Source organism: Maylandia zebra, linkage group LG16 (genome assembly GCF_041146795.1).
Source record: "Maylandia zebra isolate NMK-2024a linkage group LG16, Mzebra_GT3a, whole genome shotgun sequence".
In the NCBI taxonomy this organism is placed as follows: Eukaryota; Metazoa; Chordata; class Actinopteri; order Cichliformes; family Cichlidae; genus Maylandia; species Maylandia zebra.
The window spans coordinates 36,062,377-36,088,831 of NC_135182.1; the positions used below are offsets into that span (position 1 = coordinate 36,062,377).

The window sequence follows — 26,455 nt, forward strand, 5'->3', positions numbered from 1 at the left end:
CGACCCACGAGCAGCAGTTCTCTGGGTGAACATTGTGACCGTGTCCGTCCCTTTGCGACCACAGTGCACCATCTTCTGAGGGCTGCTTCCAACTACGTGCCACATCCTGGTCTCTTGAACCTGAGTGTTCTCAAATGGCCTTCACAGTCACCTGATCCAACAGAGCCCCTTTGGAATGTTGTGGAACAGGAGAGTCACATCAAGGACGATCAGCTGACAAACCTGAAGCAACCATGTAGTGCAGTTTAAATGATAACAAATAATGTGAACTATCCAAAAGAATCTCTCACTTCTGATCTTGGATGGTGATTTTTGGTCCTTCAGTGGTTACTTGCCAAGAAATACTGAGTGGCTGTTTGAGGATGGCTTGTCGTTGCCTATAGTCTCTGATGTTAGCTTGCTCATCCATCCAACCATCCTCACATCTCCTTCAGGGTTTCAGGCTCAAAATGCCTAACTTTCCTTAACTGCTAAACAAACTGTTTTGGTCTCTTTAGCTAAATTAGCCTCCATAACAGCTGCACATGGGTCAGTGGACACTGATACAGGCAGCTAAAGCTAGCTGTGCTTCACCTGTTTATTAAGGACTGTAGCAGTGTTGGACCAAGTTGTTTGCTTTGCACTTACTTTCACCAACAGAAGCTCCGGGTATTTGTCTACTGACAGAGTGCTAGCATGTTAGTAATGTTAGTAATTAGATGGTGTCTGAGTCTGTGTACATACAGTACATGGATGGAGCTAGCTTGTTAGCATTAGCCAATAACTGAGCACTCCACCCTAATATTAAAAACAAAAAATAGCAGCAAAGAAATGCTTTCAGCTTCAAACTGTGCAGTCATAAACTAATGGATGACATCATTATACACAGTCCAGGGTTGAGTCAGTCTGGACATGCCTGCATCTTTGCTGCGCCCTGACACATCCAACTCAAAGACAGTGGAGATCATGTGACGCCTGACCAACAGACACCGAGGACTCGCCCAAGGTTCGACTTTACCGATCCAAAGGAAGAATGATTGTTACCGCCATCATTGCTCCAACAGCGTGGAGCTGGTGATGATGCTCCACCTCAGCAACACAATGCAGGGCAAAGTGAGCTGTTCACAGCAGAGCTGCTGCGACAGTGACAGCACGGAGCTCTATGGTCAAATTATATTTGGTGATTGATTTTGTGTTGCAGATACGGTGTCTGTGGGCGGGTTTATCACACTTACACCAGTGAAAACAAGCTCATTCATTCATTAGCGGACCACGAGAGGTAACGTCCACCTTGTCCAATTAAAGCTGTTTTGATTCATAAAAATTAAATAAAAAGATATCTGCCATCACTAATTATGCGATACTATAATTAATATGAATGCGCACAGCCATTAATGTTCCATGAACTAAATGTTTAATAAGGACTGACAAACATTCATTCAGTCAATCAACAATCACCAGTGGATGAATCCTAGTAGGGAGCACAGTGGCATCACTGGTGCTCAGAGCAGGCCTGCAGAACAGCAACACTGCCATCCTGTGGGCAGAGCGTGCACAGGCGTTTCCCGCAGAGACTGCACGCAGACAGCAGGATGTGGCACAGTCGCTAAAATAGGAGTTATTCTCTGTCCGCTGCATTTATCTTACAGGGCGAGCACAATTCCACCGAGTCTGTTTCTCTTTCTGTATAATGAAGGACTGTGATGGTGCTTTATCACTCGCACATCCTCATCCCCAACATTAGCTCAGATATAATGAGGGTTACTCAGAGGACGGGGGCCTCTCTGCAGAATGATAAAAGACCCCAGAGTGTGCCGGTGACACAGCATCGGTCATTAGCCGGGCTCACTTTGCCCTTTCATGTATTTCTAAATAAGTGCCTTCCTGTGGGTTTAACAGACCACCTAATCTGCCTACTTAGAGGCGCAGGCGAAGAGTGGGGATCCAGAGAGGTGAGTGTCAGGCAGGTAAATGTGCTTATCAGAGCTGTGACATGTTTGGCTTCTCTGGTGGAAACACTGCCACAGGCTTTTAAACCTAGTAGGTGTCACCGGAGATGGAAATTACGGAGGATTAGTGTGTTTGTGTTAAGTATGGAGGAAATGTGGAGCCATTATCATTACAGGCTGAAACTCCCCACACTATTTCTCATGTTAGCTTTCCCTTTAGTTGCGCGGACCTATATGATCAATAGCGAGCTGAGGAGTCTTATCTGTGGCGCGGTACAGACGCCGGCCCGGAGCTGCTGCACAGCCTGAGGACGTGAGGGATGTTTCGGCTCGGACAGTGAAAAAGAGCAAATCCATAATCCCGGAACATTATATAAATAACCCAGCTTGAATACTCGGGGACGTTTCAAAATGAGGCAGAATAAGATGAAGTCAGATTTAACAGCAACACAGGAATAACCCCAGCTGTGTGGAGGAGGGCGGCGTGTACCTGGAACTACAGCAGCCCCTCCTGTAACACCAGGGAAGGAGCTTCCTCCCACCCTCCACACGAAAACTATTTTCAAAGTGATGTAGTCAACCGTGTTTTCACACTGTGAAATGAGTTTCAGTGACCCGGCCGCCCCAGGGGCTTCAGCTACGAGAGCCCACGACCGGTTCATCTCCAGGGTGGCGTCACACAATTCCTGCCGTGTAAGATAAGGCTGTGAGGTTAATATAAATGGTGCTACTACATCACTGTCAGATTGGAGAAAAACAGGCCGTTGGCACTCTTCTGATGGCAGAGGAACAATCGATGCAAAGTGAGTGAGTGCTGGGTTATTTGACCAAACTAGGCCGTATGCCCCACGGGGACCACGGACTGGCAGCCACGTTTCAGTGGATAATGTCGCTGTAACTGTGGCCATAAAGTAAGTGGCTCCGCTGCCTCCACCAGAGGGCGCTGTGCAGCACACCGCCTCCCCTTACCTGCCACACCACCAACGTTTTTACATCTGTCTGCAGGAAGTCGGACATTGAATCGAGCTCCTTACAAAGACATGAAAAAAGGAAGAAAAGCATTTATTCAGCAGCTCTCAGCCGCCAACAAACACACAGCAGGGTCACCATGAACATCTGAATACACAACAGCTGGAGCATCAGAGCTTCACTCAGACACACAGCAAGGTAAGAAGGTTCTCCCACAAATGCACACACACACTCTTACACAACATACATACCACACACCCACAAACATAGTTTGAATTTTTGTTGGCACAGCGTGACTCAACACAGCATGAAGCCACTTCTAAGGTACTGACAATGTAGTGCATGTTATTCAAAAGAAGATCAGGACTATGGAGACTAACAGACTGAATGCATTAGCAGGGTGGCCTCCTGGATTGTCGTGCCTCCCAGCACCGATCCAACCTCGCTCCTGGACAAACGGTGGCGTCTGCGCTCTGAGGAGGGTCACACCGACGTGGCAGAGCTCTCTCACCATTCATTTCCCACATTCTTAAAATACAGAACAAACGTTAAAATATCTCATCGCGTGTACGTGAAGAGAAATGAGTGGATTCTGAGTCAGCGAGGATGTAATTTACAGCTTCACTGAAAATGGTTTTAACATTGATTTATGGTGATCGTGTCAGGACACGACTGCACTGCGTGAACCTCCTGGGATGAAAAAACCTCAATTCCTCGCATGAAACTGAAGAAAAATATTCAAGAAACCTGAAGGCAGGGGGGGGGGAAACCGGACATTAAACTTGCAGCTTCAGCAGCTACTGCAAACACAAAGTGGGCGATGGAAACCTGCTCCACAGAGAGGCCATCAGTGTACATGCAGTCTACACTGACTGCAGGCCCAGATTAGAGGAGGCGAACAAACTAACGGCTTTGTAGAGAGAGAGGAACCAAAGGAAAGGCAGTAAACCGCTGAACGTGTCCAGCAGCACAGTTAGTGTCAATGGCAGTTTGGTCGCTGGCTTCCTGTGAGCCATCAAGCGCTGCAGTCGCCGTCCATCCTCACAGCAGAGCCAGTCAGCTTTCATTCATTCAGATTGGCAACATAGTGGTTGCGATTGTTCTAGACATGAAACTATAACAAGCTATCAATAAAAAATAATCAGATTCACTGAGATCAAAGACGCTGAGCTCTGCTCCTCTGTTCTGTGGAGCTTTGTGTTTTCAGGTCCACGAGGAGCTCAAAGTAAACAGCATCTCTCCCTGAAGCTCTTCTTGTTCTTCTTGTTCTTCCCTTTCCCGTTCTTGTCTTTGTTTTCAGACATTTTCTTGCCTCGCACTTCACGCATCAGGTCAAAGAACACCTGGAAAGAAATCAATCGCATATTTATAACACATACAGGACTCGTGTGTGAAAGAGTCAAAAGCTCAGCTGTGCAGAAGCTTCAGGCACGTTCCGATTCCTCAGTACTCTATGTGACGGCTCCCAGTAAGACCAGCAGCACGCGGGCGTTGGTACAACTCATCGGGTGGAGCGGGTCACCCGTGTGCATCAGCACGCCCTCCCCTGCTCGATCTCAAAGGCTAAAATTCCCCAAAAATAATTCAAAAAAGAAGTGTGGCAGGTCCACAGAGATTAAACCAGCTCTCAGAATTTCTTTGTTTGCTGTATGGAGGGTCGTGGGCATTAAACCTCCCTGTGCCCGCCCACCTCCTTCCTGGGTCTGGGCCTCATCCCAGTGGGTCATGCTGGAAACGGCCCCACTGGGAGGCGCACTCTAATTTCTGTTGAATCACGTTTACGTCACCTTCAGTGCCTAAAACTTGAGCACAGCTCTGTGCTGGTGCGTCTGAGTGATGATACCTTGTCAACGTTGGCTCTGGTTTTTGCTGACGTCTCCACGTACTGGACGCCCCACGCCTCGGCCTTCCCGCGGGCCTCGTCCACGGGCACCTGCCGACGCTCCTCCAGGTCCGACTTGTTCCCCACCAGCAGGAGCGGGATCTTGTCCTCTTCTGCCTTCACCCGCAAGATCTGCTCCCTGTGAGCACAAATGATTATTTGGTCTTTCTCAGGACGTTTCCCCAAATCTAACATGATAACCAGCTGGCAGCGTCACAGAAACAAAGACTTTTACAGGTTGATTAGCAGGATCGGGGCCGGCGCTTTAATGTTTCCACACTGTCGACGGACGTGCTGCCGTCATGTACACTGCTGAAAAACACTAATCTAACTTGCATTGTAGCCGTTTGGAGGATCCCATCCTCTCCCCTCTCAGCGAGCCTCAGAGGCTGACGTGTTTGATTCAAAGTGCTGCTGACTAACGTTTGCATTAAGCTTCAGTGTTTTGTTGCTGTGCTCTAATCCTATCTGCACCTTCCTGCCACAACACGTCCACACTGACACGCCTCCCCACTGACACTGTGACGTGGGTGTGACTCTACACGATCTGGATATTCATGTATTATCCAGACACTGAAAGACACTCGTGGGTGCAGATTGTTGCTGATGTGCCGACTCTGGATACTCTACAGCAGATGTGTAACGAGCGACGATGGCTGATGATCAGTGATGTCATTTTTAACCACTCGCCGGCTTTCATTAATGGCACCAAACTGAACGCACGCATCCGTACCTGAACTCAGCAGTGGCAGCGAAGGACTCGGGCTCTGTGATGGAGAAGACCAACAGGAAGCCCTCCCCGCTGCGAAAGTAGTTGTCCCTGATAGCAGCATAGTCCTCCTGCCCGGCGGTGTCCAGGATGTCGATCTGAGCCTCCTCCCCGTCCAGAACCACCTTTTTCCTGTAGCTGTCTGCTTTGGTGGGCTCGTAGTCCTCCACAAACTACACGTGAAGAGGCAGAGCAGTGGCGCCTGATCAGCAGTGACTCAGCAGGCTAACATGGAAATCAGACGCATGGACAAAAACGCCTGCAGACATGCTGCTGGGAGCCGGAGCTCTCCCCGACACAGGTGGGGACCAGTGACAGCAGCGCCTCTGTTAGGCAGGAGTGGCTGTTAGTCTCAGGCTACAGGGAGCAAGGGACTCATTTCACATTTATGGTAAACCACTGAAAACATCATAAAGGTTGCAAATAAAATCCAGATAGTAAAATAAATGAAGAGTGGTCACGCCTGCAGCCAAACCCCCTCATCTGCTGTCGTGACCTTGCTACAGCAGTGCCTTAGAAGTGTTAACTCACCTCATCGTACATGAACTGCAGGGTGAGGGCTGACTTTCCCACGCCGCCGCTGCCCACCATTATCAGCTTGTGCAGCACCAGAGAGCTCTGGTTTTTACCCTTATTGGCAGCCATCACTGGATTCTTCTTTGTGCCTCTCTTAAACACTCAAACACATGTGCACAGGTACACACACACACACACACTCACGACCTGTAGAGGACAAGAGCGGAAACATCAGTGCGTACAGTAAATAACCTCCGTGTGCCGAAAACACAAGCGTACCGTGGACGAGCGCGAGGACAGATGGTAGCTGCTTCTTAGCAGCTTTCACTCTGACTCGCTGTGCCAGGACTCCAGGCTGTGCTCCAGCTAATCTTAAATCTTAACCCCCATCATCTCCATTAAAGCGCCAAATTGCCTACTCGTGAATCCTAGAACTTTATAAAGTTCGCCATCAAAAGGTCATTGCAACTGATCAGAAGTAATGAAGCCATCATTCTTCAGTGCAAAGCAGCATTTACAAATGCATTAAACAGGCCACCGTGTGCTAAACTGGTTAAAGAGCAGGGAGACGTGCCTGCCATCTATCTGCTCTGTAATGGCTCTGCCCTCACAAGGTGAAAGCTCACAGTCAATTGCTTTTACCCGACTTCACAACCTTCTCTGTGTCAGATACGATAGCTGCCGTGCCCTCACCTGCTCTATGCTGTGGACGTGGTGCTGTGGAGTGCATCAAATAAGGTTCACAACAAATCAGCAGTCTAACAATGTTTACCTGCAGTGCTCAGCAGGAATCAGAAGTGTTTCTTCATTATATGTTTGAGCACGGCCGACAGCTTCAGTCATAACCAGCAATGTGTGAAAGCCTGTTGATCTGATCAGTTAGGAGATGACTGAGTGTCCGAGGAATCTTTTCCTGGCATTAAGCGTTTCTTATCTACCACCTTTACACGAAGCGTCACAGGAGCTTGTATACAAGCAGGCAGAAAGTCAGACGCGAGTGGAGCTGGTGGACGGGCCGTGGTGGTAAAAACACTTCACTTCCTGTTGTCACAGTTAGTGTCACACATGAAAACCATGTGACAGTTCGTGCTGACATCATTGGTGGACTTTTTCCTGTGGTAGGGACACGCTGTGTTTATATGTAACTGCTCTCTCGTACTCTCTACTTAAATCACAAGGCTTAAACTAAAAGCTCACAGCAGTCAACAATCAGTCAAAGTCCCGTGTTCAGAAGGAAATGCGTTACTGCAGACATTATCAGCTCACTGCTGTAACTGAGAGGCGATCGTCATGAAGAGAAGCTGTTTTTGCATCCATATCATAGGATGCATCTGTGACTGTATCTGTATCCTGAGCTCTTATGACCCATCGCTTCCTGCAGAGCAGCCTGCTAACACAATTCCAGCCCTGATAAACACTGATGACTTTCAGTCCTCATTAGTTAACCCCCATCTGTGTTTAAGGCATTGTCACTCCCCGTTTGTTATCCGCGCTGCACCCTCGACGCTCATGCCGGACAGGCGAACACTCATCAGCCACTGAGGCGCAACAGCTGGCCACTCCGTGCACGAACCATACGAGCTGAGATGAAGTCTGCACAGTCCATCACAGGAACCCCAGCTCCCTCATTGGGACGATGCTGAGCCTCCTCTGAGCTGTCACACTAACAGCAGCACACAGCTGATTCCTGGCGTTATTCTAAATCTGCTCCACCCAAACAGCAAACACTTCATTTCACAGAGTGGGCTCAGTGCTCACACTCAGGAACCTCCTGCCTCTCACACATGTAATAGAAGAGCTCTGCAGAAGCTACAAACTCCTGGAGGGAAATCAAACAGCAACAACCTGTGTGTGAACGTCAGTTTCTTTACATCGTCTGACAGCAGAACTCGTCTTGCTGCGTCAGCCGTCGTACGATAGCTGCTGATGCCGGCGATGAGGCATCGTGGTCTTCCTATATCCTAGCAGGAAGTGAAATCTGATCTGTGCTCTTCCTGTCTTTGTTATCAGTCACAGGCCAGGATACCCACACAAGCCTACACATACCCAAACACCCATCAGGAAGGCAGCTGACACAGAGGAGGGGTCACCGTGTAAATTATTTACTGCGACCCACTTCTCCGTACGCCAGCGCAGACACAGACTCCATCATAAACAAAGCAGTCAGAGCCAATAAACTCAGGCAGTGTGAAACATGCGCATCATCAGAATCAGAATACTTTATTCATCCCGAGGGAAATTAGGGGTTACAGCAGGCAGCACGCTAATGGCGCATGCGCACTCACAAAGGAACAATCATGTGTGCTTAGTGGAAAGTTTCCGAGGGAAGTTCACACAGCGAGGGTGGGGCCGTGTCACATTTCCACCAGCTGCGCTGCGACTTTGAATGCAGGGCCAAAATCAGGGGACAGTTGCAAAAGATATGAAAAATTCATATTTAAGCATGACCCACATCCAGGAGCTGAGTGCGCGCGGTGCTGGTCCTTCTTCGGGGCGGTGGGGTTATGGGGGGAGCCTACAAGGCCGCTCTGGTTTCTAAGGCTCCTGAAATATAGATGACACCAGCGCAAGAATTCATTAAGATTCCCTTTGGAGAACGGCCCGATGTTCCCTCTGCACTCATCCTCACACTCTGGCAAAGACGTACGGAGGTTTGCAGAGACTCTCGCAGATCCTAACAAAAGATTACAGCAAACAGAAAGTGTGAAGCACCCAAACTGGATTTATGTGCCGAGTAAAGCCGAGACATCTGAGCCAGACTTGTAAAGAGCCCGAGGATGCTCCGTCTTTCCACATTCGTCTGATCCCAGGGGTGGGGGGGATTTCCTCTCCCTGTCTGATGAAGAAAACAGTGATGTTTATTCCCTAAATAACAAACCTCCAAATTCCAAGGATTTCCAAAGGAGATCAGTTAGTTTTCTCATCTCGATACCGATCCACTGAGTCAATCACAACACTTATGTGGCCCACCGATACGTCGCGCATGCTAAACAGCTTTCACTTTAATGCTTCTGTCCTCTCAACACTTCCTTCTTTTCCAGCAGAAGTGAGGGAGCACACAGTTCCCACTATAACCATAACTGGAGCTCGCTGTGATAAAACAATACGATGGAGGTAAGAGTACGAGCAGGTCACACACAAAAAAATAAAGACCTGCGGGGTTATTTACCAAACATCTGGGCATCAGGAAATGATTTTTCCTACTTTCAAAGACAGCACGCAGCAGCACGAGAGACATCTTCAAAAAGCGAGCTCCCCACTGTGCATACTAACGACCCTGAGCCAGGAGAGTGTACAGAGAAGCCTTTGACCAAACTGGGCAGCAGGGACCCGGATCGTCTGTAACAGTCCTCGCCCTCCGGCCGCAGCGAGCGGGACCTTTCAAACAAACGTAAACGCATACGAAGTCTTCACTGATCCCTGCAGTGGATCAGCAACACGCCTTTAACACAAAGCAGATATCGTTGCTCCCCATGCTGCAGCTGACCCTGATGATCTTATCCAGACACTCGAGTCGTTCCCATTCCCGGAGCATTCCACTGGACTGATTCACCACGGAGAGACCGATGAGTCCACTTCTCAGCACACATTTCATCACAAATGTATTTGTTCCTGCTGAGCAACTCCCAGCTGCCCACTACTTATCTCTCATTGCAATGTAAACATATCTTTTCATTTTCCTGACAAATAATCACAACGGGCCCCGGTACATACCACCTACACCAGCGCAGCGGCCTGCAGTGCCGCCCCTGGAAGAAATAAAAGCACCACCTCACATTTCCGCTCCATCTGTCTTCACGGAGCCGGTGGTGACGGTAAACTTCACTGCTCTCACACTGTCTGTACCATCGGAGAAGGCGAGGTGGTCAACCTCAATCTGCCTTGTAATACTTCCACGCTGGAGCGAGACATGGTGCTGCGGCCTGCAGCTACAGCTTAAACACAGACGTGGGTTTAATGAGACAGCGAGGCGACTGGACAACTGTGTGAAATCTAATCTCCCAGGCTTTGCATCTGTCGAGCAGAGAGAGCGACGTGTGCTCTAAAAAAGAAATGAACAACAAATACTCAGTTTAAAGATGTTGCTCGTCCCGACCGGGACAGTTACACTTTCCCCTACTTTACTCTGTAACAAGGCATCGATACAGAAGCCAGGACACGGCTGTAAAGTAATAACCAATATGATGGTTTATTGCTTTGCTAACCAAATGATGTCCGTGTTTGTGCTTCCCCTTCAAAAAACTACCGGTTATTAAAGCAGATACAGTTACAACCTGAAGGACGTAAAACATCCTGAGGTCTCCACAGAGGCCTGAATGAGTGAAAGACCCCGGCCGTGAGGTGTTAATTAAAACTGAAACACACCGACCCTGGGCTACCATTGTGTTCCACAAACACTTATTTGCATAAGCAGTTCCTCTTCCTTTAAGGAAACAGGATGTAATGCTTTCCATATTTGATGTGTTACACATATCAGTTACAACTACTGTGTGTAAATATCTGGACATCAGAACATGTCGGTGGGCGTCTTCTAGAGAACTACACCGAGTGCTCGTCCAGGCCGAGTTTCTACTTCTAATTAAGTCAGACAGAACTAGACAAAGCCCCGTCGGCCTGCTGAGTAAGGCGCCGTTTATCACTGCTACGCACTTACCTACATCAGCACACAGCCTCACTTCTATTTAATGACAGACCTGAGAGGATGGCACTAATGCTAATGCACAGCAGGAAAAGACCGCAGCGGGCTTTCAAGATAATTCAGTGAACTTAAGTTACATAAATAACCTGCATGACTCTCAGCACAGACCGTCTGTTAGTCAGTGGGCAGCAGCAGCCTGACTGAGCAGGTTCATCAAGAGTAACCAAAGATAATGATCCACACTCATAACATTCACACTCGGTTCACATCGATATGACATCTACCTGAAGTACGTCTGCAAACGGACCGTCTCAGTGTCAGCAGCTCTCAAATCAGCGTCTGTGAGCGACAGGCAGAAACAACCAATAGGACGGCTCGTTCAGCAGACTACAACCTCGGCTCAGCGATCGCTTTCTGTCATCTGATCTCTGATCAGCTGTACTTAGAAACAGTGGGTAGAAAATGTGACTTCAGCAGCTCAGTGAGCAGCTCTGTGTGTTTGCTGTGGACCACATTACAGCCCAGATTTCACAGTTGTTCTGACAACAAGAGAAACTTTTACTTACTTCACTTGTGAGTTTGTCTGCATTAAAATGCAGTACGCAGGCTGTACGTCCCTGCTGGTTATAAATGGGTTGTTTCATGGTTACTCCTCAGAGCTACACATTGACCAAAGCTCACCATTCCTCTAGGTTATCCACAGCAGGATTTCCTGTTCCTGCGGGAATGTCACCGGCTAAAGTAATTCACTGGGATTTCAGATCTCCGGGTCACAGGAAAGTGTCAGTTTGGTTATTTCTGCTTTACGTGCTGTCACATAACTCTTCTGATATTTGTACCATTTTCTGGAACATAAAATTACTGGAGATAAAAAAAACTTTTAATAAAGTTTCAGTCATAGTGATTTTTTAGCAGCATGCTATCAAACTCCACTTAGCTCTGACCCAAGAAGAAGTGAGAAGCAGCCCGTGGGTGGATGTTAGCTCAACATGAGTACCCACTGTCCACGTAGGAAGAAGGGAACCTTGGAGGAGTCTCCAAAGGTCGATTCTGTTCATCTGGACGTAGCGTTTTGTGGGAGAAACGTTTCATCATCATCCAGCTGACTTCTTCAGTCTCAGCTGCAGGTTTATAATCTTATAATCAGTACATTTGCATAATGACTGAAACCAGCCCACTGAGGAACAATGGGCTGGGAGGTCAGTTCTTTCATCATAACCATAAACCTTGGAAGAGGCCTGTGGGGCTGGGGGGTAACTTTCTCCATAAACATCTCATAACACTATAAAAATGGATATGGGCCCTTTAAATACAATTTCCCCCAAAACAAATAAAAATGGCCCACCAGCTTTTAGAAACCACAGGAATTCCCACAAAACTGATGACCTGCTTTTCCTGGAAGAGCTGTTATTGTGCTTGGATCAGCGCGGTGCTCGGGAGCTGTTTACGAGGGTTTCAGAAGATCACGAGACTGTGAGCTTACAGGATGTCACTGCTGCTTTAAATGAGGTGTTAGTCAGCCCAGAATGACACGAGTCTGTGTGATGAACCACACACGGTCACTTTCCCCTCACACAGACCCACAGCGGGCTTTGTCAAAGAGAAGGAAAAGTGCTGCTGCTTTGCCAGCATCGTCCCTCCACCAGCACCTCAACTGTATACATGTAAACACGGAGCACTCACCTAGCTGCCTTCCTCCTCACATTTCTGCACTTCACCGGAGGGTTAAAGTGACCATTGCAGGGCCTCCAAAGTCAGGGGGCTGACAGAGGTGTCCCTCCATACAACAGGAGAAACTCCATGTATGATTTTCTCCGTCACATACAGACAGAGGACAGGTGTGACAGCACCAGCATGATCTCAGTGTTAGCACACCAAACTGTCCTTTTCGCTGACATCAGCTGAGTTACAGGAACATGAGCCGGACCTGGCTCACTGGGTGTGTCCACTCATCTTCCCAGAGGTAAAAACTTTTCAGCAACTACCGCCAAACAAAGTAGAACCGCTAACTTTACCCAGTCCGTCTCTAAACGGTAACTTTACACAACAACAGAGCAAACAGGAGCGGTAAAGCCGCTGTAGTGCCACAGCACAGCCGTGGAGAGGACAGGCTGTGCTGTGTCTGTGTTACCGAGGCTACACCGTCACTGGAAGCTAAGCTAACGACCGGCCAAACAAACAGCTCGTGCCTGACGTTAGCTTCCACAGAGACAGCTAATCAGTCACCAGTGTGTGTCCCGGTGTCCTCACAGCCGTGGGTGCTGAGAGGACAGCCTTTGGACCCGCGGGGTGCTCGCCCGTCCTTACAGCAGGTGCGGTACCGTCAACCTCCCCAAAGCCCCGGTTACAGACTCACGGTGTTCCGCTTGACCGGGGCTGCCCGGAGCCTTACCGAAGCACGATCCGCTTGTCTGCCCGAGGCTGCCGCTATCTTGCTGAGCGCGTTAACAGCGAACACAGAGGCATTGGTCTACATATACAAACCGCTCCCGCAACAAAAGCCCCACCTTCCGGAAGTACAAGCTGCAAACGGCAGGATGTGACGTAATCAGCCTGACTGCCAGCGTTTACTTGGATTTCTAACTGGACAGGATTACTACTAATAAAAAAAAAATTACTACTAATAATTATGAATTATTAATTAATAATTTTAAATAAATAACAAAAAACAGTTCAGTGTAACAGAGTGGTGTAAAACTAGCACAGTTACTGTCTATGAATCCTCGGAGTTAATACTCAAAACATGTTGTAGGAACTTTTAAAGACGACCAGGTTTCTGTGACGTGACACCGCAGGGAAAATAAACAATACTCTGAATTCAGTTCAGTTTGATTTATACGCCACCAAATCACAACAGCACGAGCCTTACGGAGCTTTGTATTGTAAGGGAAACCCCACAGCTAGCACACGAACCCTGCGATGGTTGTGTACAGTGACGGTGCTCCAGCAGCAGCTTCAAGAATAAGATTATCAATATTATGATCTACAATGAAAACAACAAGTACTTCATACTGACGGATGTGAGGTAGTGCGAAATGTTACATAAACCAATGTGAAAATCATTTTTAACATGAAAAAATAAATAAAAATAAGACGGATTGTGGAAAAGCAAATTCTTGTGAATATTAGAGCAAAACTCAAATAAATAGCTCTATAGCTTTAACACTTTAAATATGAGAAACAGACTTGTGTGGAGTCTTGTGTCCTGACAGGTGTGTTCACCTGTTACAAAGAGGAGAGGTTTCCGAGGACGGTGGGAAGGACTTCCTGAACCGCTCTTTCTCGCAGCGTGATTGGATAATTCTCAGGGAGGAGGAGCTCTGCTGACCGGAACGGAGCAGTTGTGATTAGTGATGTGCGATACCACTGATTTCCTTTCCGATCCGATACCAAGTAAAATTCAGGGTGGTATCGACGATACTGATACTTTGTGCAAAAACTTACTTTATTTATTGTATCTTTTATTGTATCTCACATTATAGCATCATCATGATTACAGGACATCATATTACTTGCTCTTATCACTTAATAATGCAGAATTCATCATATAGAAATAAAAAACCTGAAGTTGTGGCTATTTGAACACGCTGCCTGCCTGCAGCACTAAAGGAGAGACGTCTGTCTCGCCCTAGCAGCACCTGTCCCTCTCCTCTTCAGTTTGCCTCAACATACGCTCGTCATATTCTGTGATCTGATTTCCTGTGAGGTATCTCACGAGGTTAGTGGTCTTGCCACAGCACCTCACTGTCTTGCCACATGTATTGCAAACCACATCTCGGCTGTTTGTGGAGGTAAAATACGTCTGCACGTAACTCCAATTACACTCAGCCATTGTTGCGAGTGCGCACGCCAGGGGCTGGACACAGTTATACAGCCGTATTTTGCACATGACTATGAAAGGCAGAAGAGGAAGTAGTTCCTTCCAATGTTGACAATCCAAATGATATAGTTTCTTTCCACTGTGTTCCTGTTAATGATAAACTACAAATTTACCCTAAATGACTAAAATATCGATATTTTAATGTGAGAATCGATTCTAGAACATAAATGATTGGTATCGGAGGAATCGATATTTCAGTATCGATCCGCACATCACTAGTTGTGATTGTCCATGATGGAGGACGGTGTGTTTAGTGAACTGCGGCCCCTCACTGACTCAAACACCTCCAGATTCTGACCAATGAGGTTCCAGCTTGGTGGACTAGTTTGCTGATGCTGCTACAGACGGACAGAAGTTCTCCAGCACAAACGGAAGGACCTGAGGTTCCTCACAGAGTCCAGTCGGCTCATCCCCTTCACTGTTGGTCCTCCAGTCTGTGATTCACAGAAACGCCCACTGAGACATAATATTAAGAACAAGTGTTGTAGCTCAGACATGCCAGATCAGCAGTTCCATGACAATAAAACCACCTGCTGTCAGTGAACCCTGACCTCTGGCTAAATACTAGCCAAAGTAAGAATAAAGAGAGCGTCCCAGACATGTTTTGCCTTTTACAGAAACTCAAAATGTGAGTTCTCCTGTCCTGTCGTAGAAGAAATGTTTTATTCTGAGACACAGGAGCAGCACCGCCATGTCTTCCTACATATTGTTAGAACAGAGATGATGATTTTTTTAAAGATGCATGGCTGATGCTGTGAAGATAAAATCCAGGTGTGATGCTGAGACTCAGTCCTGTTAAAGCGGATGTTGCAGCCGACCTTAAGCTCGTCTAGTCGAACGAGCCAAAGCAGAGGCAGTGCAGCTCTTATTGCAGTGTAATGGGCACTGTGCCTCTTGCAAAAGTGTGTATAGAAAATGAATGAGTGGATGGAAACTGCACGACGGGGACTTTTGCAGACCACGTTTATGGAGGTGGCAATAAAATGTCAGTGAGCTCTCTGGGCCGGTTCTCACTGAGGTTTGTAAACCACCGTCTGTGCTCACACTTTTTAATCCTTCTCTTTATTCTCTATTCATCCGAGAAAACTGATACATGAGACAGTTTTCTAAAATAAAGGCAAAGATGAGATACAGTGGGGCAAAAAAGTATTTAGTCAGCCACCGATTGTGCAAGTTCCCCCACCTAAAATGATGACAGAGGTCAGTAATTTGCACCAGAGGTACACTTCAACTGTGAGAGACAGAATGTGAAAAAAAATCCATGAATCCACATGGTAGGATTTGTAAAGAATTTATTCGTAAATCAGGGTGGAAAATAAGTATTTGGTCACCTCAAACAAGGAAAATCTCTGGCTCTCACAGACCTGTAACGTCTTCTGTAAGAAGCTTTTCTGTCCTCCACTCGTTACCTGTATGAATGGCACCTGTTTGAACTCATCATCTGTATAAAAGACACCTGTCCACAGCCTCAAACAGTCAGACTCCAAACTCCGCCATGGCCAAGACCAAAGAGCTTTCGAAGGACACCAGGAAAAGTATTGTAGACCTGCACCAGACTGGGAAGAGTGAATCTACAATAGGCAAGCAGCTTGGTGTGAAAAAATCAACTGTGGGAGCAATCATCAGAAAATGGAAGACATACAAGACCACTGATAATCTCCCTCCATCTGGGGCTCCACGCAAGATCTCATCCCGTGGGGTCAAAATGATCATGAGAACGGTGAGCAAAGATCCCAGAACCACACGGGGGGACCTGGTGAATGACCTGCAGAGAGCTGGGACCAAAGTAACAAAGGTCACCATCAGTAACACACTACAACGGCAGGGAATCAAATCCCGCAGTGCCAGACGTGTTCCGCTGCTGAAGCCAGTGCATGTCCAGGCCCGTCTGAAGTTTGCCAGAGAGCACATGGATGATACAGCAGAGGATTGGGAGAATGTCATGTGGTCAGATGAAACCAAAGTAGAACTTTTTGGTATAAACTCAACTCGTCGTGTTTGGAGGAAGAAGAATACTGAGTTGCATCCCAAGAACACCATACCTACTGTGAAGCATGGGGGTGGAAACATCATGCTATGGGGCTGTTTTTCTGCCAAGGGGACAGGACGACTGATCCGTGTTAAGGACAGAATGAATGGGGCCATGTATCGTGAGATTTTGAGCCAAAACCTCCTTCCATCAGTGAGAACTTTGAAGATGAAACGAGGCTGGGTCTTCCAACATGACAATGATCCAAAACACACCGCCCGGGCAACAAAGGAGTGGCTCCGTAAGAAGCATTTGAAAGTCCTGGAGTGGCCTAGCCAGTCTCCAGACCTCAACCCCATAGAAAATCTGTGGCGGGAGTTGAAAGTCCGTGTTGCTCGGCGACAGCCCCAAAACATCACTGCTCTCGAGAAGATCTGCATGGAGGAATGGGCCAAAATACCAGCTACTGTGTGTGCAAACCTGGTAAAGACCTATAGTAAACGTTTGACCTCTGTTATTGCCAACAAAGGTTATGTTACAAAGTATTGAGTTGTATTTTTGTTATTGACCAAATACTTATTTTCCACCCTGATTTACCAATAAATTCTTTACAAATCCTACCATGTGGATTCATGGATTTTTTTTTTCACATTCTGTCTCTCACAGTTGAAGTGTACCTCTGGTGCAAATTACTGACCTCTGTCATCATTTTAGGTGGGGGAACTTGCACAATCGGTGGCTGACTAAATACTTTTTTGCCCCACTGTATACACAAATTATATTGTTTATATTCAGAGCTCACATCGTTAAAATTTAGACTTTGCATGGTTTCTCTTTTTCCCCAGTCTGGGTGATTTTCTGCCTTCGTTGTTCCACTGCAGGCCTGGCTGAGGAGTGCACGGCACCATTACTCCATCAGCTTTTTCCCTCCTGTGGAGGTAATGACGTGATTAATTTAACACACCTCAGAGTACAAATGTTGACAATCCCACAGCTGCGTGCTATAAAAAAGCAGAGCCTTTAAACATTTATGGGCACAATTCCTCTTTTGCTATTAAGGTGTGAGGAAAATAAATTGAAGAACAGTAAACTGGGAATACAGACCTTTATACCCGCCCTGGAGAACCACCTGCAAAAATATATATTTATCTGCAGCGCCGACTCAGCCGTGTAGAACCAGCTCTTTACAATTATGCTATTAAACACGTCCCAGCTGACAGAAGACGACCGCGTGGTCTCGCTACACTGACCCGAGGTGCACGCGCCGCAGACGCCGCGCTGCACGCGCCTGATAATGATGCTGAAAATGGTAAAAGTGGATCTATTTCAGGTAACAGTCCGCCAACACTGGACAATGGAGGGGCTGTGTCTAAGTTAAGGTGAATGAAGACCTGGAAATATAAATTCATCTTATCACAGCAACACTTTGTAAAACATGAAAGCTACACATGCACAGTCTGTTTGATCTTAATGGGATATTCACGTGTTTACAGACGCAGACTGGAGGTTTGTGCTGCCTCTGCTGTTTATTTTGATGTTAAGCCTTCACATGCATACTGAGTGTAGCTGTAACCAGCTAACATGTAGGTGAAAAACTTCACTCCAGACTTTTGAGCTTTGCACTCAATCACAGAATCGCTCAAAGCTGCAAAATCAAGTCTAAACCGAGGGTCATCTCCCAGTTTAGACTCAGTGGGGCTTTGAGCCATCACGCCAAAAACTAAAGAAACCAGTTTAGACTCGAGAAACAGAAAGAAGCCTGGAGAAAGATCAAGTAGACTTAAAGCACAAGCTCAGGTCAGATGAGATGAAACTAGAGACGGTGCTTATGTCTTGACGAAGAAGGAAGGAGTCCAAAGAAAACCCCACAGTGAAACTCGGCAGTGGGAGTCCTGTGCATCTGGAACTGGGAATCTCGTCAAGGAGAATCATGGAGAAAACACTCTGCAGCAAAACTGTGTCTGGGTCGTGGCTTTGACAAAGACCTCGAACATGTGTCACTCCTGATGTAGACCGACCTCCAGAAGAGTTACTGGCCGGCACAAAGACACGTCTGCAGGGAGAACTGAAGACCGTCAGCTGTAGAGGAGCGCTCGTGATCCGGGACTGCGCAGTAAAAAGGCAAAAGTGCAAAGAAATGCTACAAAATACTGAGAGACCTAACTGACGTAGGTTGTTTATTTTATTATTTATTAACATTTAGCATTAGTCCAAGGTTATCGATATTACATTTAAGAAGAACAGCAGGCCTGTGTGGTGATTTTGGTGAACAGGAGAAAGTTCCCTAATGTTACAGAAGTATTACTTTTTATTTAAATGATAAATGAGACAAGTGGAATCAAGACTAACCTTCTGCCTCAGCTCAGTTTCTGCTCTCATACATGATGCAGACCTTTACGATTTTCCTCCTGCACCTCTTCCTCACCTCCAGGCTGTGAAAAATAAAAGAGTGGACCCTGACAAACCCAGAAAGTTAAGTATTGTGTTCAAATAGATCTGGCAGTTTGATGTGAGACTGTAACTCAGCCCAGTGAAGCTCTGACGGAGATGAAAGCCGCAGCGTTGGTGCAGATGGGACGACTCCATCTTCTTTGGCAGGTGATGATGAAACATAGTGGCTGTAACAAAAACTTTTTAGCTTGTGTGCCGGCTGCTGGTGTCAGAGCAGGACCGGTGCCCGTCTGTCTGCTAACAGAAGCCACTGCAGGCTCTGAGACGCCTTCAGCACAGACTCATTCCTGCTGACACCTGAGCCGTCTCACGCTGCTTCGGCCGCGGGCCGTAGGATGAAAGAATTATTCCGTATTCCCAAAGATGAATCGAGCCTGGAATTTGTCTGTGCGCTGATCCTCGAGCCCACCAGGGGGAGCCAAATACACCAACTACTGTAAAAGCCTTGCTCAGATCTGTAGTGCGTGACTTCGAACATTATTAAAAACTGGCACAGCTGCACAAACGGATTTAAATTTCCTTCAGACAGACAGAAGAAGCACGTAAACATGCTGCCACTGCATGCATGCTTCAAACCATAAGCACAGGCTTCAGTCTGCATGCTCATTAAATAAGCATTCTACTCACACAGTCATATTTCAGCTCCATCAGTTAATTTATTTTCTCTTACATTTGATTTCACACATTCACTGTATCAGGTGTCTAATACTGGGTTGGGTTCATTCATCATGGCTCTGCTTTGAGACTGCAGCCAACATCCTTCAGGCAAGTTCAGGAAACCAGCTCGGCTGGACCTCAGCAGCGACGCTCGCTGTGATCTTTAACCGTTGACGTGCTGTGCATCCACAGATGCTTTACTGCATATCTTGATGCGAACCAGCGGTTACACGTGTGTATGCGAGCAGCTGGAACAGGCGTACCTAATGAAGTGGCTGGTGAGTGTGTGTTCCATGCGTACCCAAATTAAAACAGAATCTTTTAGTCTGGGGGGGTTCAGTTGTTTCCGTGCTTTATAGCTTTTAATGAGAGACACATTAAACATGGCGAGCACAGCTTCTGCTTCCAAACCTGCTCAGACTGTTCGTCTGTCTGTGACCTTAAATCGGCGCTTTCGGGCTTCACAGACCTGCAGAGGCAAAAATGTCATCGATGTCATCGTGAGTGACCGTGCTCCGACACGTCGCCTCTCGAGCGGTCCCGCTTCTCAGGTCGTCCCCGCTAAGTCGAGCTCGTGTCTGTCGTCCCGCCTGCTCTTTCCTTTTTACGCCGCCTCTCATCATAAGCCTCCTGAGAGTATGAAAACGAATTCTCCCGTGGACACGTCTCCTCGAGGCGAGCGAACGTAAGGTCTTTGGCGCTGATCCTTCTGGAGATGAAGCCCAGCAAGCTTCCTTTTTGAAGGTTTGCAGCTTCCTCTGGACGCTGAAGCACGAGAAGAGAGAACATGAGCACCTCTGCAGAACGCTAAAGGAAGACTTCCTGAGAAAGTGTCGCTCTTACTTGTAGCCCGCTGCCTCCAGGCATTTCATCTGCCGGCACTTTAACTGCAGGAAGGTTAAAAGGCGTTTTTCCTTTCCCATCCTCTGGGATTTGCACCAGCGAATCATCTCGTCCACACGGATCTCCAGGTGTGAGAAAGAAGCAGCATCTCTCACCTGCTTCTGGAACTCGTGTCTCCTGTCAGCTCTGCTCGTTTGTTTGGGCGTCGACTTGCCCTCGAGTCGCAAGAAGAAGAAGTAAATACGTGAACATTAGAAACAGTAAAAGTAGAGACGAGTCACGTGCTTGCTCACATACCTCTGTGAAAGTCCTGCACAGCTTGAAAAAAGACTTCCTGTCTGCTGCGAGGCCGACGCCTGGAGAAATATCAGGGATGTGAGTGGGGATGTGAGTGGGGATGTGGGGAGGTTCACGTCTCACTGAGGTCACGTTTGCGTTGGGAAAAACAGCGCATGAATGCAGACTACCTCTTATAACTGCAACGCCGAGGTCTTCTTTGAGCTTTCTTTTCTGCGCGCAGGTCTTCTTGGCTTCAGCTGGAAGTTTCTTCGCTGCCTGCTTCTTTTCCTGCCGCGCTCTGCTGTGCGCCGCAGGCTTGGTCAATAACAAAGCATCAGAGGGACCGAGGAACTGAGCCAGATCAGCTGGCAGGGAGAAGTCTGTGAGGAAGGGCATGGGCTGGACTCGGGCTACGTCTCTGAGAAGCTCCAGGAGCTGCCGGTAGAGGCCGGACAGGGCGAGCAGCACGCCACGGAAAATCACCCTAAGAACGCACGAAATACAACATGTTAACACTTTCTGCAGACTTAGTGCGCTCTCTCTCTAAATGCACGTATGCTGCAGAAAACGTCCTGACCACAGACGGCTGAGCATGCTGGTTATCACCACGTTCAGGATGACAAACTCCTCCCACTTCATCTGCTGCTTTGCGAGTCTGAAACAAGCAGCTGTTAAGGGGAAACCTGCAGAGGGCACGAGAGTCAGACTTGGTTCAGATGAAGACATCCGCACGTCGTTCACGCGGAGATCGATGCCGAGTCTGAGAACAGAACGGCCTCACAGAAGGATACGTGAAAGCTCTGCTGCAGCGACGCAGCGTGCAGCTCGTCAGCCGAGCGGCCCCCAGCACTTTGAGACAGATCCACTCCAGCGTGGGCTGACTGGGAACGACACACTGGCCGTCCTTGATGCTCAGCTGCCTAAAACACACAGACACACACCACTGCAGACTGTGGCAGAAACTGACATCCACACAGAATTTCACAGTTTGAATCTCCGTCCTATCTTCTATAAAGACGTCCGTCTGCATGCTGAGAGGACTTCATTCATGCAGTTGCCCACCCCCGGTCTACTGTGGGAATAACACACATTTTCATTGTGCACTCAGTAGATAAAAGCTGAGTGGACTGGTTCATGAATCCGACCTGGTCACAGCAGTGAAGGTTCACGATGAAGACCTGCTCTGCACGTCACACACTTCACAGCGAGCCGCAGACTTACCTCTGGATCCTGTTCGGACACAGATCTGACAGTTCCTGAAGAGCAGCATCGAGCTTCATGTTCTTCAGCCGGTTCACACACTGCTCCACCTTTGAAGGAAGGAACATGTAGGTTAGTCTGCTAGTTGACTAAGGCCAGAACACCGGCCTAGTGAAAACATCTGGATGATCTCCGAGACTTCTGGGAGAACATCCCGTGGCCTGAGGAGACAAAAGCTGAACGTTGGGAGGTTTGAGTCCCGTTACATCTGCATTAAACATAAAGAGAACATCACAGCAGCAGTCGGACACGGCGGTGGGAGCGTGATGGTCTGAGCTGCTCTCTAGGAGAATGTGGGCCCGGCAGTCATGCAGCAGCAGCAGCTCCACCTCTGATTGGCTCTGAAGACAAAATGAAGGTTCTGGAGCATCCGAGTCAAAGTGTGGACTTAATCAGACCGAGGTGACCATAGACAGGCGCTCATACTGGAAAAGCCTCCAACTATTCAGAGTGGGACAAAGTTCCTCCACAGAGACGTGAAACACTCACCATCAACACACCACAAGGTGTGGACTGCAGTGCTGCTGGGCACAGATACCTCGTCTCCCTTGATAAATACAATCAGCATTAAAAACTGCAGTTTATTTTCACTCAGGTTATCTTTGTATTAAAACTCGTCTGAGGACATCGATCAGTGAAGGACAAACAGCAGTCTGTGGAGGCTCACTGATAACTTATGCTGGAGGTCTTTCTGATGCTGTGACTCTGGAGACATTCAGGGAGCTGTCAGGCTGTCAGTCTGATTACAGCTGTTTTATTGTCCCCAGAGTCACAAACACGCTTTCATCCTGTTAATCATGATTTCCGTGTCTGTGATGTTACATGTAACAACAGTCTGAGGCTGAACCTGGATCGGGGTGAACTGGGGATGCATCGATCCCATATACAGCACCGGCCTGATCCTGACCTAAATGACTTGATCAGATATCAGGAGAAATAAAAAGTGTAGCCCGATCCTTTAAATATTACAAAAGTGCCTCATGAAGCTTGCGACACGGCATAACCGAGGTCGTGACCTTAGCACGTCGGAGCAGTATGTGTCATGCGATAGAGCGGTCGTTGTGTGCGAGACCTGTCGGCGGCGTGGAGTTACTTCAGACTGAAAGAAGAAAATAGGAAGATGTGGTAGCAGCGTTGGGAACTTTAACACCACAAACATGATTAAACACTCACAGAAATACCAAATACAGGAGCACACAGAGTTTATCCAGTGACTCAGTACAGAGTAGGGATGGGTACCGGTGTCCGGTGCCATGATGGCACCGGTTCTGACATAAACGGTAGTAACCAGACCGAAAAGCAGCGCACATTTCGGTGCTTTATTTCGGTGCTTTTTTTTCCTGAGCTGTGACACACTTTAGATTCTAGCCAATCATTTTACGTTTCCGAGGATAGTAGGCGGGGCCAGGTACGTACGTTCTGTTAGAGCAGAGCTACAGATTAAAAACGCCCAAGGCCAAGCGGTCAAAAGTCTGTCTGTACTTCACAGCAAAAGATGCAAACTCAGCAGCAACAAGTGCTTTAAGCTGATACTGTGATACTGTCAAAGGAGGTAACACCTCGAATCCGATAAAACACCTGGCGACGCATAGCGTTTTTTTTAAAAGCCCAGAAATGCGCCGTATTTGATAGCTTGCTGCGAGACCTCACACCGAGCACATCTACTGCGGGTGTGGTGCCTGTTATCAGACCGGAGTTAGCAACATCCCCCAAAAACCCGAAGAGGAGAGTCCTGGCCCCTAGCCCTGCCAGTGTAGCAGGAATGATGAGGATGATGATGCAGCAGCAGCCGTTCTTCTCTGCGTGAGTAGCTTAATGTTGTTCGTGTGTAATTTACGTTGAGTAGGCTAACCACGTTATTACATTAATGCATGTAAGGTGAACTAGCAAACATCATCATAGCTACATGCAGCTGTCTTCTTGTTTGATGGCAGATACTCCCTTCACCCTGGCCAAAAAGGCTAAAATGACCAAAGAAAAAGTGGAAAACAGTTAAACATGAGAGGTTTTTGGACAAAGTTTGTTTTTTCCATTGTTTAAGCACTGCTTCCAGCCAAGAGTGATACCATATATGCCCCATAGCTGCAGAAAAGGCTAACATTGTTATCTTTTTACAAAAAAACAGCTGAACATGAGAGGTTTTTGGACCAATTTTGTGTTCTCCATTCTTTAAGAACCGGTTTGAGCACTGTTTAAGCACCGGCACCGTTTCAAAAGTACCGGTTTGGCACCGGTATCGGATAAAACCTAAACGATACCCATCCCTAGTACAGAGTTCATCCAGGCCTCCAACACGAAGCAGAAAAGTATCAACAAACGCTTTTGGAAAACATTCAGAGTCGCGAGAAACTCCGTCCAGAAAGCAACAAAGCAAAGCTGATAACAGAGAAAACTGCTGAATTTGTTGTACTCGATGAGCACAACACGTGTTATTAATCTGTCTCTTTATCCTGTCTTCCTTCTGTCACCCCAACCAATCACAGCAGATGGCCCCGCCCCTCCCTGAGCCTGGTTCTTCCGGAGGTTTCTTCCTGTTAAAAGGGAGTTTCTCCTTCCCACTATGGGCGATCGTGGCTCAAGAGTTGGGAGTTCGCCTTGTAATCGGAAGGTTGCCGGTTCGAGCCCCGGCTCTGACAGTCTCGGTTGTTGTGTCCTTGGGCAAGACACTTCACCCGTTGCCTACTGGTGGTGGTCAGAGGGCCCGGTGGCGCCAGTGTCCGGCAGAATGTGTAAAGCGCTTTGGGGTCCATAGGGACTAGTAAAGTGCTGTACAAATACAGGCCATTTACTTGCTCATAGGGGGGTTTCTCTGTATGTATTACTGTAGGGTCTACCTTACGATATAAAGCGCCCTGAGGCGACTGGCGCTGTATAAATAAAGCTGAACTGCATTTCTGTTGTGGGAAATGTCAGTTTTTGGTGCTTAAAGGAGCATTGTGAGCCTCGCTACGTGCTGCCAAACCAACGTTTCATTAAAGGCATAATCAATCAATCAATCAAGTTGTTGAATACAAACATTATTTTGTGATGATATTGGGCTTCATGTGTTTTTCAGAACTGCATAAAACTGCGTTTTGAATGTTACTTTAAATACTTAGATCTAAAGTTGGAATTTGTAATGTTCTTGGATACCGGTGATGACGTTTGTTTCAAAGCTTTAAATAAAAAGATCAGCTGAGCTGAGCAGTATTTTGGCTGCTTACAAGTATAATAGAAGAACTTTAGTCGTTTTTTTGCTTTTTTTAAATCTTAATATGACATTTATGACTAAAAGCAGACTATACCGGAGTCATATCGGTATCCAAATCTATGACATCAGTATAGGACATACAGACGTGGCGTCATCCATCCCTACTGTGAACGACAGGCTGCCTGGCTGCATGGAGGAGGAACATGTTGTCGTCGTGTTGGTGTTGTTCCCACATCATCATGAAAATGTTGTTCCAGGATCAACATTGCAAGTGACCAATCACATTGTTGTGACGTTATTCTTTTGCGCGCCAAGCCATTCGTGCATTTATGAAATTCCAATGTTGCAAGGACAATATCAGTTCTGCTCAGCGTTTATTAAAGGGTTACGGTCAGGGTCAGGGTCCGTTGATCGGCGGACAGAGGCGGTTTCTCGCAGCTTAAGTACAGTTTGTTGTTTTACGGCGGTTTTTCCCGAAGTCGCAAAAGTATGACGTCACAACATTCTGATTGGTCACTTGCAATGTTGATCCTGGAACAACATTTAGTATGTTGATCTGGGAACAACACCAACACGACGATATCACCTGTACGTGACTCGGAGCTCAGGTGGGCGCGCTCCGAGTTGCCCTGAGCTCTTAATGAACACACCCACGGTTGCCCTGGAGACAGCGCTCACCTGCTTCAGTGCCTTGAACGTCTTGTTGCCCCGGTAGCTGTTGTTCAGGACGTACAGCAGCTCGTACAGCAGCCTGACCTCCGTCTGAAGCATCTCACTGCGGAGCAGCTTCAGCACATTTTCGCGCTCCGTCAGCAGCGTTTCAACGTCTGCAGCTGCACAAACACAAACACCATCATCATCGTCACCTCACAGCCACGCGGCGCCGAGTCCTGGCTCTCCCACGTGGGTCGCATGCGGCGTGTTATTTCGCACACAGCACGTCAGTGACCGCGCGCTGCGGCTCGTACCTGTCTGTGCGGTGAAGGGCACGCGGACAGCGGACACGGCGCTGGGAAAAGGGACGTTGACTCTGTTCCAGAGCTCCACGGCCATGCTCGAGTCTGCCTGAAAAACAAAATACGTCCCGGAAGTCCCACAGCCAATGGCGTACGAGCACGCGTAAACGTCATCGTCTGTGTTAAAGGCACCGCAGTCGCCGAGTGTGCTCTGCTAAAGTACTTACAACACAAATGATTCCTCCGAACTGATCAGAACAAAAGCGT

The 26,455-nt window shown here is 47.6% G+C and overlaps 2 protein-coding genes across 2 annotated transcripts; both read right to left on the minus strand.

Moving 5' to 3' along the window:
* Positions 1-2,969: 2,969 nt before the first annotated feature.
* Positions 2,970-13,230, minus strand: ralba (v-ral simian leukemia viral oncogene homolog Ba (ras related)). Its single transcript, XM_004566035.5, has 5 exons — positions 13,096-13,230; positions 6,080-6,271; positions 5,513-5,721; positions 4,741-4,918; positions 2,970-4,240 (listed from the first exon to the last, which is right to left on the minus strand). Exons 2-5 carry the CDS (start codon positions 6,191-6,193, stop codon positions 4,118-4,120), a joined length of 624 nt encoding a protein of 207 aa, XP_004566092.1. The 5' UTR covers positions 6,194-6,271; positions 13,096-13,230; the 3' UTR covers positions 2,970-4,117.
* Positions 13,231-19,637: 6,407 nt separating this feature from the next.
* On the minus strand, positions 19,638-26,357 carry rmp64 (ribonuclease MRP subunit p64). The gene is made up of 9 exons (XM_004566037.5): positions 26,201-26,357; positions 25,911-26,065; positions 22,004-22,092; positions 21,574-21,702; positions 21,360-21,437; positions 20,971-21,266; positions 20,801-20,859; positions 20,504-20,718; positions 19,638-20,425 (listed from the first exon to the last, which is right to left on the minus strand). Exons 1-9 carry the CDS (start codon positions 26,283-26,285, stop codon positions 20,122-20,124), a joined length of 1,410 nt encoding a protein of 469 aa, XP_004566094.2. The 5' UTR covers positions 26,286-26,357; the 3' UTR covers positions 19,638-20,121.
* Between the last annotated feature and the right edge of the window lie 98 nt (positions 26,358-26,455).

Coding starts and splice junctions, on each gene's coding strand:
- ralba (XM_004566035.5), bottom strand. CDS start 6,193: ATGGCTGCCAATAAGGGTAAAAACCAGAGCTCTCTGGTGCTGCACAAG. Junction 5,722..6,079: donor TGCAGTTCATGTACGATGAG/GTGAGTTAACAC, acceptor CTTCACGTGTAG/TTTGTGGAGGACTACGAGCC. Junction 4,919..5,512: donor GCTGCCACTGCTGAGTTCAG/GTACGGATGCGT, acceptor TTGTGCTCACAG/GGAGCAGATCTTGCGGGTGA.
- rmp64 (XM_004566037.5), bottom strand. CDS start 26,285: ATGGCCGTGGAGCTCTGGAACAGAGTCAACGTCCCTTTTCCCAGCGCC. Junction 20,719..20,800: donor TGTGCAGGACTTTCACAGAG/GTATGTGAGCAA, acceptor TTGCGACTCGAG/GGCAAGTCGACGCCCAAACA. Junction 20,426..20,503: donor CTGGAGGCAGCGGGCTACAA/GTAAGAGCGACA, acceptor CTCGTGCTTCAG/CGTCCAGAGGAAGCTGCAAA.